We start from the raw sequence: 16,518 nt of genomic DNA, 5'->3' as shown, positions 1-16,518 counted from the left end.
GTGGCAGGGTCCTGGGCAGGGGGCTGACTATCAGCTGACACAGGGGAAGGAGCAGTGGTGTGCACGGCCGGAGGTGAACGGGCTTGTTGCCACTGAGTGGGGTGTTTAGCATTCATATGCCTGCGCATACTGGTGGTAGTTAAGCTAGTAGTGGTGGAACCCCTGCTGATCCTGGTTTGGCAAATGTTGCACACCACAGTCCGTCGGTCATCCGGTGTTTCCTTAAAGAACCTCCAGACTTCTGAAAATCTAGCCCTCGCCGCAAGAGCCCTCGCCACGGGAGCTTCACTAGTTGACACATTTGGGGCTGATGCACCAGCTCTGGCCCTGCCTCTCCGTCTGGCCCCACCACTGCCTCTTCCAACCTGTTCTGGTCGAGGACTCTCCTCCGTCTCAGAAGCACTGTGTTCACCCGGCCTATCAACCCAGCTTGGGTCTGTCACCTCATCATCCTCCGATCCCTCAGTCTGCTCCCCCCTCGGACTTCCTGCCCTGACAACAACTTCCCCACTGTCTGACAACCGTGTCTCCTCATCGTCGGACACCTCTTTACACACTTCCACTACGTCAAGAAGGTCATCATCACCCACAGACTGTGACTGGTGGAAAACCTGGGCATCGGAAAATTGCTCAGCAGCAACCGGACAAGTGGTTTGTGACTGTGGGAAGGGTCCAGAAAACAGTTCCTCAGAGTATGCCGGTTCAAATGCCAAATTTTCCTGGGAGGGGGCAGACTGGGGGGGAGGAGGCTGAGGTGCAGGAGCTGGAGGAGTGGCGATTTCGGTGACATGGGTGGACTGCGTGGAAGACTGACTGGTGGACAAATTGCTCGAAGCATTGTCGGCAATCCACGACATCACCTGTTCGCACTGTTCTGGCCTCAACAGTGCTCTACCACGAGTCCCAGTAACTTCAGACATGAACCTAGGGAGTGTAGCTCTGCGGCGTTCCCCTGCTCCCTCATAAGCAGGTGGTGTCTCACCCCGGCCAGGACCACGGCCTCTGACCCCTGCAGTAGTTGGACGGCCACGTCCCCGCCCTCGTCCTCTACCCCTAGCCCTCGGGTTAAACATTTTAAAAATGAGAGTTAAAACTTTAATTTTTTTTTAACTTTTTTTTTGTGTTTTTTGTTTTTTTTTGTGTTTTTGAGTTTTTAAAACCAAACGATGCTATCCTATTGCTATAGCTATTTTCTAGCCAAGTATGAAAGCACACTACTATGCCAGATGAGATGACGCAGAGTTATGAAACAAAATAAACGTAAAATAAAAAAGGAAAAATGGCAGACTGTGCCTAATTGAAATCCAACCCCTACTAAATTTTCCCACTTCGGTCTTTGCAATGGATATGTGCGTCACTAAGCGCAAAACACAGCGGTCGCAAGTCTCACTACAAATTGCTCACAATTTGCTAGTAGATGCACTGCAGCAAGTACAGCCACCAGCAGATCAACCAGAAATTGTCAGGTTCGCTAGGGAGATTGCTGGGACTTCCGGTTCTTCTGGTGGTACCAGAAGCGTTCTCCGAACCCCGGCGCGTATCCGCGCAAACTCCACCTCTCGTCCTGGGCAGCGGCTGCTAAGATCTCGCGCTGTCTAGGAGTGGCTGGGACTTTGAACCTCTGCTTGGTGCCTGGTTGTTCTGCACCATGAGGGGTTAATTCCCAGATGCTGTCCAGCTCCTATCAGGTTCTGGAGGTGGAGTTCTGGCTGCATAAATTGCAGCTTCACTGGTCACCTGTGCCAGTGTTTGAAATCTCTTTCTCCACTTGCTTGCTGCACTAGGTTGTATTGCTCTGTATCTGTATTGTTGTTACCTCGGCTAGTTTTTGACATTGACTATTTGCTTACTGACTTTGCTATTGACGTACCCTCCCGTTGTGACTCCGGCTAGTTTACTATTCTTTTGTGTTTTATGTTTGTCAGTCTGTTTGTGATTCCCTTCCCACACTTAAACCAGTGTATTCTGAGTCTTCAAGTAGTCGCCCCACGGTTTAGCGTGGGGGGGCTATAGGAAGGGACAGAGGCTGGGGCAAGCTCAGGGCACACTATCCCCTGTCTTTTGTGTACCCAATCCTAACAGAAATCAAATATATATAACGCTACTGTAGGCGTAAGTAAGCCGTTTAGATTCTCCTACGGCTATTTTCTAGCCAAGTATGAAAGCACACTACTATGCCAGATGAGATGACGCAGAGTTATGAAACAAAATAAACGTAAAATAAAAAAGGAAAAATGGCAGACTGTGCCTAATTGAAATCCAACCCCTACTAAATTTTCCCACTTCGGTCTTTGCAATGGATATGTGCGTCACTAAGCGCAAAACACACCGGTCGCAAGTCTCACTACAAATTGCTCACAATTGGCTAGTAGATGCACTGCAGCAAGTACAGCCACCAGCAGATCAACCAGAAATCAAATACATATAACGCTACTGTAGGCGTAAGTAAGCTGTTTGGATTCTCCTATGGCTATTTTCTAGCCAAGTATGAAAGCACACTACTATGCCAGATGAGATGACACTGAGTTATTAAAAAAATAAACGTAAAATAAAAAGTAAATGGCAGACTGTGCCTAATTGAAATCAAACCCCTAATAAATTTTCCCACTTTGGTGTTTGAGGTGGATATGTGTGTCACTAAGAGCTAAACACAATGGTAGCAAGTCCCCCTGCAAATTCCTCACAATATGGTACTAGCTGCAAATAAAAAAAAAAAAAAAGTAGAACGTTATTGTAGCCCTAAGAAGGGCTGTTGGGTTCTTGGAGAATCACTCCTGCCTAACAGTAAGCTAATAGAACACCCTAACGCTTTCCCTGACCAGCAGCAGCTCTCTCCCTAGCGGCATCCAGACACAGAATGATCCGAGCAGCGCGGGCAGCGGCTAGTCTATCCCAGGGTCACCTGATCTGGCCAGCCAACCACTGCTATCGACGTGTAAGGGTACCACGTCATGCTGGGTGGAGTGCAGAGTCTCCTGGCTTGTGATTGGCTCTGTTTCTGGCCGCCAAAAAGCAAAACGGCGGGAGCTGCCATTTTCTCGAGCGGGCGAAGTATTCGTCCGAGCAACGAGCAGTTTCGAGTACGCTAATGCTCGACCGAGCATCAAGCTCGGACGAGCATGTTCGCTCATCTCTAGTCCCCTACTATTATATACAGATCACAGTGATCTTATGGCAACATCCCATAGGATCACTGATATCAGGGATATGTATATACAGATCACTGTACAGGAACGGGCTGTCACACAGACAGCTTGATCCTGCCAATGGCTCTGTGTGCAGAAGTACACACTGCTTGAGGGACGAGTAGTGCTCGCTCCCCGCCAAATTGCGCTACTGACCTTGCGCTACTGCACCAAATAGACTGCAACTAGTGGGCAGTCAGAGGGAGAGTGGAGAATAGTCCGGAGCAGATTTATCCACATCTGACTATTTTTGAAGATAATAGATGCTTGAACAGGTGTTATTGTGATCTCTGCTGTAGGCAAACAACAGAAGCAGCGAGAGGAGAGCTATAAGCTATAGCTAGATATGTTCTTTACCCGGGGAGGAAGGCACAACAGATCTGATAGTGTGAGAGGAGATGTAGCAGAGCTGACTATCATTGTGTGTAATATGCATCTCATGGATCTCAAATCTGATCTGTCTCATCACTTTCTATGTGTCAGATACAACTACAACGTTCAGAAGGTAAATGAAAGTGTATATAATCCTGGTACCCTGATAATCGAAGCACATTGTCAGCACTCAGCATCTCACAGTACTGGAGGAATCATGAAGTGTCTGCTTAGAGAGTCCCTGCCTACACTGGGATTTTACACTGACCATTACTAAGTGATAGGAGCTAAAACAATTGAGTAAAATTGTAAAGCAAGGGGGTTAAAAATGATCTTTATTGTGTAAACGTCAACAGGGGATTGACATTTGAGAATTTTCTCTAGTGGGCAAACCTCTATATTGGATCTGCAAAAAACAGCCAGCACACTGATGACATTTGTGCAGTCTTTTTTTCTCAGATGATGTTGAGGGACACTCTCGTCTGAATGAGACCTCAGAGGACTTCATATGCTGCCGTTACCCCACCCATTTGTATAAGTACAAAGTGTAATACACAGTGATCATTTGTACCACAAAGTTGTAGTGTTGTACACAAAAAGCAAAGTAATACTATTAAAAAACACACAAAACTTGCTGAAGCAGTCAAACTGAGGTTCACTCACATCTCATGATACCTTGTGCGTTCTGATTCAGTAATTTAGGAGAAAATCCACTGAACACTGCCTAGTGTATATACAGGATCTAGGTGATCACATCACATGGAGAAGTTTGGAGCATTTACTAGTCGAAACCAGCAGTAAAACAGTTAATGTGTATAGTCAGTGCTGTATGAGCACTTAGGGTTAATAGTTTCCCTGCATTGTGCAGAAAGTGGCGGGACGGTGCATAGACAGAATGGGGGAGATTTATCAGAAGAAGTGTTAGAGGTAAAATTGTTCTAGTTGCGCTTTACTATAGTCATATCGTACCTGGTTAGGCCCAGTTCACATTTATGTTGGGGCTTTCTATTATACTCTCCATACTAAGAGAGCGAATGGAAATGGTAAACGGAAGCGGAGAGAGGGGGGGGGGGGGGGGGGAGTAGCGGTATGCTGTGCTCTACTTTCCACTATTAATAATGGAAAGTAGAAAGGAACCTGTGGAACAAAGTGTGAACTAAGCCCTAGCTGTGTGAAATTTATAACAAACCATAGGGGAATTTCATTTTCTTTTACAATGTTTCCCGAAGAGGAGAGCTCCCAATAGGCTATGTACGGTAGTTGGAAATAGATAGATATACAAAAGGTTACAGCTATCGGAAGTAAACATCCAATTAGAAAACAGGTTAATAGCAACAATAAATCTGACACAGCCCAACATATGAGATCGAGCCTGCTTCTTAAAGGAAACCTACCATTTCAAAATGGTCATTTTGACCTAAACATACCTTTACCTTGGGGTATGTAATCTGATGATGGAGGTGGTCTTGTTAAGGCAGATAAATCCGCAGTTTCGGGGAAAAAAACGAAACAATTTTTCCACTAATCAAATATCCCCATTCGGCGCATGTGTGCCCATGACACATGGCGCTCAGTCACGATCATAAGAATGCGAGCTCTCGGAAAGCACTGGAGCATGCGCATGGCCGCAATACAAAGCGGGGAATTAAGATACAGTGCGCATGCGCCAGTGCTTTCCAAGAGCTCGGTGACGTTACCGGCTCTCGGGAGCAAGCGACGGAGGGAGGGTTTCGCACACGCAAAGCGCGGGCATTATTATGATTGTGACCAAGCGCCGAGAATCCTGTGCCAGGGGTCATTTGATTAGTGTGAAAATGACTTTTTTTTGCAGAAACTGCAGATTTATCTGCCCTAACAAGACCAGCATCAGCTTACATACCCAAAGGTAAAGGTACGTTTAGGTCAAAATGACCATTTTGAAACGGTAGGTTTCCTTAAGGGCTTATTCATGCATTCAATGGGTTGGCCACTTTACTTCATGTGTTGTTAAGTTCTGCTCCGCTTTCATGATATGTAAAGTGAAGCCTCCTGTCTTTTACCTCATCAGCCAGACCTTCCTGTTCATAAAATGGCCACATATGAAGGGTCATGTGATCTCTAACAGTCCATGAACAATCTGCCAGGACCTTCACGGCCATAAGGTCATGGCAAGGCAATTGTTAGAGATCACATGACCCTCACCAGACATTTTATGGACATGAATGTCTGGCTGATGAGGTAAAAGGAAAGAATAACCTTCCCCACACATAAAAAACATGAGGTAAAGTGTTCAACCCCTTTAATTTGCTTTCGTAGAATGCCAAATGTGATTTTCACAGATGGATAGTAAGCCATGTTATTTTCTAACAAATCCATGGACTGCGGAAAACATTTTAAAGCGTGTCCTATTTTTTTCATGTTTGCAGATCATAGAAAATAGAAGTCTATAGGACAGCCAGAAAAACCCACCTCTGTTGTGCATTTAATTTTTTTCACTGATGATGCTGAGGAACCAAGTGTTTTGCTTTTTAACTAATGTGAAAACACAATTTTTTTTGAGGATGTAAAAAAAAAAAAAAAAAGATGCATTTTTAATAGACAAGACACACTTGTGTGAATAAGCCCTAAGAGATGAATATCACTAGAAGGTGCGTGGTAGCTCCTTATCTTTCCTGACCCTATTAAAACAAGGTGTAAGCTAAGATAAGCCATTTACTGTAGGGTAAATTGGGAATAAAATGCCACCAGACCCAACAATTGTTAATCTATGTTGTCCATCACCCATCTTGTCTATAAGCTACATAATACACAATGATTTCAGATGTAATTGTTCAGGAATAACACAGGCCTCTCTTGCTTGCGTTTTTCCCAAAGAGAACTCGATAGTAATGTTACTGCAGTTTAGTGAAACTTATACAGGTTTTAGGTACCATCTGGATTCCTGGTATCTGGCCCACATGTTTTCTTGCCACAATCCTGTGCATATAAAAGTTTTTTTGTTGACTCCTAAACAGTAGGCACATTCAGTAGCCTATGATCAGCATTCAAAGACTAAACCGTTCTTCCACTTCAGAGGCAATCATTTCCGCTATTGCAAGTGATGAGGTAGCAGCTGGGGATGGAGCGTTCCTTACATGCAGAACACGACTTGCAAGATCTCCAGAACCTCCATCAAAAACAAAATCGTCTACTAGGTTGCCATCTCTATCCAGGGCTTGTGCTCGGACTCCAGAAGGACCCCTAAATAAGAAAGGGTTACAAACTGTAAGCGGAGACTGAAAAAAAAATAAAATAAATAAATAATGATGACCCAACCTTAGATGTTAGGGGGAAAACCCATGGCCTCCTGGTAATGAGGCGATTTAATAAGTGCTGTAGCTTGTGTGTAGTTTTAACGTAATAACTTTCTATTCTTGCCTTCTTCTTTGGAACTACAGCTTGTAAAGTTGGATCATAGTCAAATATGTCAGAACCCCCCTTACTAGTGAGGTCTACTAAAATTATACCCCCTTTGGTTACACCTACCAAAAGTTATTGGCAAAACTTCAATTGACACTTCTGTTTTCCCTACAGTGCCACCTAGTGTTATTTAGAGTAATGACAGCACACAACCATAAAATAAAGAAGCACTCCATATGGCTGCTATGGGGCCCTGTTAGGAGACCGCGGCTAGCTCCATAACCCAAGGTTTTGCAAATAATGCTTTTGTTTGCGTAGCAGTGCAATTCTGAATCTGTGAACTACATCCAATACACACAATCACAGTCATTTTTTTAATTATTTTTTTTTTATTTTTACAGGAGTCAGATTTCCCAGTATATCAAGAAATATGTATCTCACCTGAGAATATCGTTAATAGACAGCTCTGGAATAAACTTCTGCAATTCCTTCAGCTGCGCTCGTAGAAACAACGCTCGATACATCTCCCCCATGCCATACACTAGATTCTTTGAAACCAATTTACGAAGCCCGCTGAAATATATTTACAAAAAACTCGACTTGACTATCACTGAAATTATTTATTAACACTTATACACCAGTTTTGATGTAGCAGCACTGATCTAATCGTAAATTCTTGTGCACTGCAAGAATGTGCCATTATAATAGCGACTACATCAAATCCATACCATGTAACAGGATGCGGCCACCAGTCAAATACATGTAGGAGCCAACATCTACCGCATGTCCAAACATAACATTTGCGTACAGACACTGTATTAACCATTTCTATAGGTAAATAGGTGATGCAATACACATAAATTGTATACACACAATAGAAAGAAATATGGATTCTACCTGTATGTGACGGCTTCACCAAAATCCCTGGCATTGAAATCACAAAGTCTGTAGCCTTCTCTTTTAAATGCTAACACAGCATTTGGGCCAAGCCACACATTCCCATCCATGCGTGGAGTAAAATGGACTCCAAGAAACGGAAACCTTGGATCTGGAACCTACAGCCCAAATTGGAGAAAGCTGTGAATATTCTACTAGCACCAAGTACTATAAAAACCTTGACGTGAAAATGAGGATCTGAAATCAGAAATCATCTTATTAACGATTTTATATGAATGGTGAAGTGGTGTAAAGATGATACCTACTGGGTAAATGTTCCCTTTAACCAGATAACACTTTTCTGGCTTCAGCACCAAGTAGTCTCCTCTGAAGGGAACAATGCGAGGTTCGGAGCTACATCCACTGATCTGGGACAAGCGGTCTGAGAAAAGACCAGCACAGGTCAGCACATACTTACAATAAATGTCTTCTCCCTGCAATAAGGAGACAGGATTATTAAGTGATCACTAAATCCTTTGTTACTTACATTTACTTATTCTTTAGCATTCTTTAATCTAGTCTTTCTATTGTATGGTGTTGACCATATGGGATAATGTTTTTAAGAAGATAAGGTTTTTAGATGAAGGGACATATCTGGTGCTTTAGTGTCACAAATCACCCTATAGGTCTGTGATCAAATAAAAAAAAAAACCCTGAAGTTTTGTTTAGTGTCCCAAATCGCCCTAATAGGTTCTCTTTAACATGGTATGATTGTACTTAGTTTTGTTTGTGAATTTTATACGAATACAGGTATTCATAGGAGTCTCCAAGATTTTAATTAGCAATACGAGGTATGAAGAACCTCCTGATACCTACATGCATTTCCATAAACTAAAATGCTCACATGTAGGTAGCACACAAAATAATAACACACATGGTAGATACTCTCTGCTTGAATAATGCTAAATGACAGCAGGTACAAATGACCACTATTCAGTACAACACTGTTGCTTACATGCTATTTTAACCGAATTATGGACATGTATGTGTTATTAACATGTTTGCCTGTTAACGCTGTGTGAGCAACAGTAATTTTACTATAGCTCGTTGTGCAATTTTAAATCTGTACCTGGGACCAGCAAGAATATCAGTTTGTGACCTTTTTAATCACACATACCCTACATTCACCACATGTTAAGACTGCGCTGGATAATGCGCTGACAGTTTTATTTAATGGTTGCAGTACTGGGATTAATATTATTATAAAAAAAAAAATCATAGTATGATTATATAGTATATTATATAGGAAAGTATAAGATTTTACATTGTAAAATAAATGTAACTTTCTTATAGGTGCAGTTTTAATGTGATTTGGTGTGTACATCTGGTAAGCCAGTGGCCTAGTAGACACTATTTATGCTTGGAAAACAAAGCTAAAGAAAAAACCTGACGGATTGTCTAGATTTCTACTGCAGAATTTAGCTATAACTAGACTGTCACATTACCTTTGAATTTCTGATTACAACTGGATATTTCAAGCCTAAAGAGAAAAAGAGGAAATATTTCCATATGTTAAAATGATACTTTATTCTTCAATATTTGCCTTATTCATAAGAGTCCAGTGGTATAGACCAGTAGTCCCGAATCTTTTCATAAAAAGGGACCAGATGCACGGCAATTCAATTCAGTGGTGCGCCCCCAAGTGGTCCCATTATTTCCCATACCCTTTATATAACACCAACTCACATAATGCTATCCTTTACTCTAGCAGGCCCCCGAATAATGCCCCCTTTCATGAAGCCCACCTTATAATTCCTTCTCTCCTGCATCCTTCTCCTTATAATGCCTACTTTTCTGTGGTTTGTCTTTATAAGAAAGGGGGCTGCCGAAAAGAGGGGTGATTATAACCCCCCCTTTTCTCTAAACTTGAAAAGAATGAAAAAAGGGCCAGGTCTTTAAAGGGTTAACTGATGGGATGATAAAATATTAATTGACCGAGATCAACTACTGGGTCCTTTTTCACCTTTTTAAATAGTGTCAAGGGAAGCCTTTCCTCTATGCCAGCGCTGACTGATAAGCAATATACTATAGTGTACCAAGCTCATACATTGTATTGCATTGAATAGAAATGACCGGCAAGATAAGTTACATTTCCCCTACACCAGCCTCGGACACTATTGAATAACTTACATTGCTCTGATCCTGCTGGGCTTTCATTCACCATATTTATATCTGATACTTCAAAACCTGTTAGGACACTTCCTCCAGCATCACGGAAATCATCACTGTAGGACTGAGCTACCTGTCTGTAATTTACAATCCCTGTGTGCGGAGAGTCCAGTGCCATCACCCCCTGCAAAAAAAAAAAAATCACACAAATGTTACTCCAGTTTACAAAACGTCAGTCACTTTATGAAGTTTGGGAAGCAAACATGTGAAATCAAGAGAAAAATAAGCACTACTTGCATTAGATAGGAAGGGTCACTCTTTTAAACCAGACTCCGCATAAGATAGGAACCTTATATACCGTAAAACTGAATATTATTACTCAAGACGAGCAGACCAGACTTCCCATTTGGCTGTGCAACTTGAAAATATTGCTGAGCTGGTGGCTGAACAGCCAATCCAGCAAACCGACACCCCAAGCTAATTATTACCCGTATATACTCGAGTATAAGCCGACCCGAGTATAAGCCGAGATCCCTAATTTTACCAACGAAAACTGGGAAAACCTATTGACTCGAGTATAAGCCGAGGGTGTAGTATACAGCCAACCAGCCCCCTTGCAGCATACAGCATTGCCCCCCTTGCAGCATACAGCATTGCCCCCCTTGCAGCATACAGCATTGCCCCCCTTGCAGCATACAGCATTGCCCCCCTTGCAGCATACAGCATTGCCCCCCTTGCAGCATACAGCATTGCCCCCCTTGCAGCATACAGCATTGCCCCCCTTGCAGCATACAGCATTGCCCCCCTTGCAGCATACAGCATTGCCCCCTTGCAGTATACAGCATTGCCCCCTTGCAGTATACAGCATTGCCCCCAGTAGTATACAGCCTGCCCCCAGTAGTATACAGCCGCCCCTATTAGTATACAGATAAAGAAATAAACTTAATACTCACACTCCGTTGTCCCCGATGTTCGTCGCGGCTCCCGGCGGCTTCTTCACTCTTCTCTGGCCGGGAGATCACGCCGGCCGTCGCACACTGTGATGCAGCGCTGTCGCCGCTGATGACGTCATCCGCGGCGACAGCGTCGCATCACACTGTGCGACGGCCGGCTGATCGCATGGACGCGACTCTGCCGGATAGAGAAGACAGAAGAGAAGACACGGGGAGCCGTGACGAACATCGGGGACACCGGAGGGTGAGTATTTTTTTTTTTTTTAATCATTGACTCGTGTATAAGCCGAGGCGAGGTTTTTCAGCACATTTTTTTGTGCTGAAAAACTCGGCTTATACACGCGTATATACGGTACTTTTCCTAGATCCAAGGGCAATACACGATCCCCCTCTTTACCTTACAGTAGGGCTCCTTTTCCCTTATTTCTTTGGCATTTATAATTCTGAGCTCTGGTACATTGTTCTGGAGCCCTCTCTCATACAAGGCTTGCAGTCTTGGTACCTCATGGTGATGTACAGCTACTATCAGCTGCAAAAAAAAACAAAACACAATGTCAATACAGACACAAGGATCTAGTATACCAAAGTGTCCACTGAAGCATAACCATCTACCTTGCCACACTTCTTGTAAGGAATTCTTTTGCTATCACAGTATTCATAGAGAAGAGAGGACCCCCGAACACATAGCCTGGCCTTCAGAGATCCCGGAGTGTAATATATTCCGCTGTGAATCACACCGCTGTTATGGCCACTTTGATGAGTAGCTGTGATAAAACACACAATCTTACAAGCCAAGTTGAGAAGTCCAAACGGTTGTTGACTTGCGAGTTGATAAGTCATGTTAGAGTCTTGTCTGGTATTGCAGCTCAGCATGTAGATGAGATGCAATACCAGACACAGCCCGTGGACAGGTTCGACACTGATATTGCTTCTAATCCTGGGCTATTACTTAAACCTGATCATATTTTTTCCCCATGTATATTTACTTACATATCTCATTTTCTTTTTCCAGAATGGCAAATCTGAGGTTTGGATGTTTCAGGATAAGCTGCCGGGCAGATGCAAGACCTACAAGTCCTGCTCCAACAATGACAACATCATAGGTGCTGCAAGAAGAAATTTTTTACATTTTTTTTTTAAAAAAACTACAGTTTAATATCACCTTACATACTGTGTATAGGAAACTGAGATGTAGGGGAGATGTGTGAAGACCTGGGAGTGATTTTTGTATCCCTGATAAAATCTTTTAATAAGAAGTCGTGTTATTATAATTCTCTGGAGCCTCTGTGGTTATTTACTAATGATCAATTCAGGGCCCAACAACACAATATCTCAGGTTCCTACAAAGTGTCTCACATTGGTCTAAAGCCAGCTGCATATGAGCAAGTTAGAACTGGCAAACTCACTCCATTTGTGTGCAGGCTTTACTAAGCCCACCCCAGCTTCACTGAATTGAATGAATGTGCCAATTGAGAAGTTCTGGGTTAGAGCCAGTAAATCCTGAATATCCAAGGTGAGAGTTTGTCAGAACCGGCTTTAGTGTGATCTTTTTTTGAAAGGTGGTGCAATCACTGTTTGACCCTAGGGAGTGTTCTGTACAAGGTAACACAACCCAATTCATATGTAGTAAATGTACCTTCTTTAAAAACTACAATTCTAGGAATTAAAATTCATGCCCTATTCTGAGGGCAGGTTTATGTTCATTCCATAAAAAAAAAGCTACAGATTCAGTACTGTATACCAAGCAAAGGATGGACTCTTCATTTATCTTCAAATGGCTTAGTGTTTGAGCAAATAATCTTTTAAAATGATGCAAATGAACTTCAGGGGCTCTTTTCTATGTCACAGGAGCCCCCATTTGAACCCGTTTTTAGGCCGGTTTTAAGCAGTCTGTTAAAAAACGGATGCGTTTTTAAACCACATGAGTTTTTGGAAACGCATGCGTTGTTTTGCCCGTTTTAATTAAGATAATTGGAAAAAAACGGTCAAAAAGGCCACGTATGTCACCACCCTGAGGCCAGCGGCAAACACATCTGGTTTTGACCGGTTTTCCCAATTATCTTAATTAAAACCGGTCAAAAAGATGCATGTGTTTTTTTACTTTTTTCAATTAAGATAATTGGGAAAACCGGTCAAAAACTGATGCATTTTTCAAAAGGGGCTTCAGCGATAGGTGCTCCAAAGGCTCATTTGCATAATTTTAAAAGGCTATTTTCTCAAAAATAGTCAGTGACAATATAAAGGAAGAATGGATCCTGTTTCAGGGGAAACACACCAGTGCGTTAGGGTGCATTCACATGTAGCGATGAATTAATGCGTTTCAAACGCACAGGATCAGATAAAGAGAGATTTGTTTGATGAACTCTTCTCGGACCGCCTGCTGACTTTAGACATCAGCGGACGCATGTCTGGAGTCTGCAGCGACGTCTTTAGACCCGGAACAGGACCCGGTGGTCTCCAGGTGTTAAGAGACCCTAGGGAGATGCAGTTCATTACTGCTTCTCCGCTCCTTACAGCATTACACTGAAGGAGCATGATGCACAGAGGGGCAGAGGTGGCGTTTTGAACCCGTTTTTGGGCCGTTTTTAAGCAGTCCGTTAAAAACCGCATGCATTTTTGAATGGTTTTACCAATCACCTTAATTCAAACTGGTCAAAAACGGATGTGTTTTCTAAAAAAGCTCCGCTTAAAAACGGCCCAAAAACAGGTTCAAAACGCCACGTGTGCCGCCGGCCTTATAGATGCCTCAGTTACAAAGGAAAACTTGTAAAGTAAAATTAGACAATAAAAAAAAAGTCAAGGGGGACACATGGGGGACATATAAAGTAAAAATAACACGTACACAAAAATTATTCATAAAAGTACAATGACATTTCCCTATATAATTTAAAAAAAAAAAATCCCACGCTACACTACAAAAATCACCGCCATCGTCGCCCCGTTTGCCAGAGACTTTACATATTGGGGCTTATTTACTAAGGGGGGACCTGAGCGAGGAAGCGACACATGCAGGATATCGGGTGCACGATCTTCTTCGTGTACAATCCACTTTCGGGATCTCCTCTGGACCGGGTAAGTAAATGTGCCCCCTTATATATATCAAAATAGGGAATTCAGAGAATTTCAGTTAATTTTAAAAAAATGTACTATAAATTACAAAAAGAAAAAAAAAAAAAAAAAACTTTTTCCACTTTTAACCCCGAGAGTTATGGCCCTTAAACCGCCACTTCCGAATATTCGCCAAAAATCCCTGGTCATTAGAGATTTTCAGGACGCGTCACTAAGGGGCTAAATGGCTGTTAACAATTGCATTTACAAAACGAAACATCGTGTTAATAGTTGCGTCAGTGAACTTGGTGTACAATACTGCTTCCACGTGGTAAATTTCTTTTAAAGATTCGGCCCAGTTAGGTTTATTTTAAGTGTTAATATGTGAAGAGAAAAATCTACATTCCAAACAATGTTTTCCAATCTATTTTGTAAGGTGAACAGTAATTTGATTTATCAATGTCTAACTACTTCAACTTAATCATCTTCTAAGGGTCAAAATCCAAGGTTTCCTAATCAACATCTTGGTAAAGTTAGGTCTTCACTGAGCATGAGAATGCAGGCCCTATCTTCTCCATGCCAATAGAGCTGTGATGGTGCATGAGTAGTGTCACTACATTCACTGCATATGGGGGACTGAAACACACACGGCTATATCCTTCAGCCAAAGCACCACTAAGAAGTGCTCTCACTACTGGAGCAGATTTCTAGACAAAGAAGTTACAAATAATGTTATTGTACAGTAATTTCCAGTAGACTCCCAGAAAAAAAGGACACCCCTAACTCTTTGTATCCTTAAAAAAAAAAAAAAAAAATCAACATCATACATAATAATGCAGTGTCACTTGTGTGTCCCTTACGGTGGTGACACACATGGTGTTTTGAACCTGTTTTTAGGTCATTTTTAAGCAGCCGGTTAAAAAATGCATGCGTTTTTGACAGTTTTTCCCAATTATCTTAAGATAATTGCAAAACAGACAAAAACAGTCAAAAATCGGGTGCGGTTTTTAACGGTTTGCACCCTGACGTGAAATGCAACGCTAGTGTGGAAGGGGCCTTACAGAGGGAGAGGAGACCTTCTCTGCTCCTTGTAACAGCCTGTGAATCCACAGCAACTTAGGGGGTCCGTAAACACCCAACACTCATTGGAATAATTATAAAAGATGTTTTTAGAAGGAAGGAGGCCATGGATAACAAATTAATTGGTGTCACTCCACAAATTCTGGTACAGCTTGAATTATTCCTGCTATACCAAACAGTCGTAAGCAAAGTCAGTATTTTTATCTTTCTATTGTAGGTTGGCCAGAAGCGGACTGTTAAGCTGGGTTCACATCACCTTTTTTGTATACGCTAAGCGTATACGCGTATAAGTAATGAAAGAAGCCCATGTATACGCTTAGCATATACATTGACAGATGGAAATAGTTGTTGCCTTGGTCTGTCCACTACACCTCCTGTATGCCAAAAAGAGCAGCATGGAAAAACAAAGCACAAAAATGTTGTGTGAACCCAGCCTACCCCATCTGGGGGCAGAATCTAATTAGAATAGTTTTCATTAAGCTAATTGGGCTGAAATGCCAGATGGGTGGACCTGTCTCCTCCCATCTGACAGTAGAGATCCGAAAAGAATGATAATTATACGTAAACAATGGAGGCTGCAGAGAAGGTCCTCTTTAAGGGGAGGTTGTTCTTCGGTCTGTTTTAAAGGGTGCACTTACACGTAGGGTTGTGGGTATGCGTTAAGATGTATGCATCCTTCGCGTTACTAGGCGTTTGCCTGCTTTGAAAGTATTTTCTTTCATAGCTAGCTTTTAAAGTGTTAACACCGCTGCCTTTCAATGCCGCCAAGCGCATTGTCACATGAAAAACGTATGCATTCTGATGCACGCGTCTAATGCCCAAAACGTCACATGTGAACCCATCCAAAGGATAGCCTGCTCCAGGGTCTTTTAATATATATTCCTTATTTATTAATGGGGACTGTAATCTGTAGTGATATTGGGGTGTATTTAAAGGGTCAGTTGCACTATTGGGACGTGCTCGGACTGTGATAGATCATGCTATAGTTTTAGTTGCCTTTTATAATTTTCCTAATGTCACTCCTCAAACATTTCCAGTTATGTAGTGACAATATGGGCAGCGATAATGGATGGTCTGTGCAGCTTATAGTAAATGAGAATACAGTGGAGAAGGCAGCAGACACTGCGGATCAGCTGTCATGTGCAGCATCACTATATGGCTGCGGTGTATATCGCCTCCCTGTAGTTCTATATTCCTGTGTGTAGCTGCGACAGCAGTACAGAGCAAGACGCAGCGTTACCTGTGACCGCGCACCCCATGTGAACACAGCCTGGAGCTCCCCAGCTGTACAGCCCTGGTGACCCTCACACTGCACAGCCCGGCCATTCCCCCTCCGTATCTCCGGAGCCAGTGAGTGCTCGCTGGAAGTACCGGGGCTCTTGTCAGCCAATCACAGGTCACAGGAGCTTCACAGCCAATGGGAATTGTTCATTCTTAGCCAATCACAGGATTCTTAA

At 42.7% G+C, this 16,518-nt stretch overlaps 1 protein-coding gene across 2 annotated transcripts; it reads right to left on the bottom strand.

Annotated features, from left to right (window-relative positions):
- Positions 1 to 3,870: 3,870 nt before the first annotated feature.
- Positions 3,871 to 16,483, bottom strand: L2HGDH (L-2-hydroxyglutarate dehydrogenase). Of its 2 annotated transcripts, none has more exons than XM_072116021.1 (10): positions 16,302 to 16,483; positions 11,924 to 12,039; positions 11,546 to 11,697; positions 11,331 to 11,462; positions 10,002 to 10,164; positions 9,317 to 9,351; positions 8,138 to 8,305; positions 7,833 to 7,990; positions 7,377 to 7,508; positions 3,871 to 6,776 (listed from the first exon to the last, which is right to left on the bottom strand). In XM_072116021.1, exons 1-10 carry the CDS (start codon positions 16,385 to 16,387, stop codon positions 6,581 to 6,583), a joined length of 1,338 nt encoding a protein of 445 aa, XP_071972122.1. In that variant the 5' UTR covers positions 16,388 to 16,483; the 3' UTR covers positions 3,871 to 6,580. The 2 variants fall into 2 exon arrangements, with proteins under 2 accessions (XP_071972122.1, XP_071972124.1); XM_072116023.1 differs by having other exon boundaries at positions 16,316 to 16,393.
- Between the last annotated feature and the right edge of the window lie 35 nt (positions 16,484 to 16,518).

This window comes from Engystomops pustulosus, chromosome 7 (assembly GCF_040894005.1).
Source record: "Engystomops pustulosus chromosome 7, aEngPut4.maternal, whole genome shotgun sequence".
Taxonomy (NCBI): Eukaryota; Metazoa; Chordata; class Amphibia; order Anura; family Leptodactylidae; genus Engystomops; species Engystomops pustulosus.
Note: the sequence above shows the minus strand (reverse complement) of the source record. Positions and strands in the feature narration are given on the sequence as shown.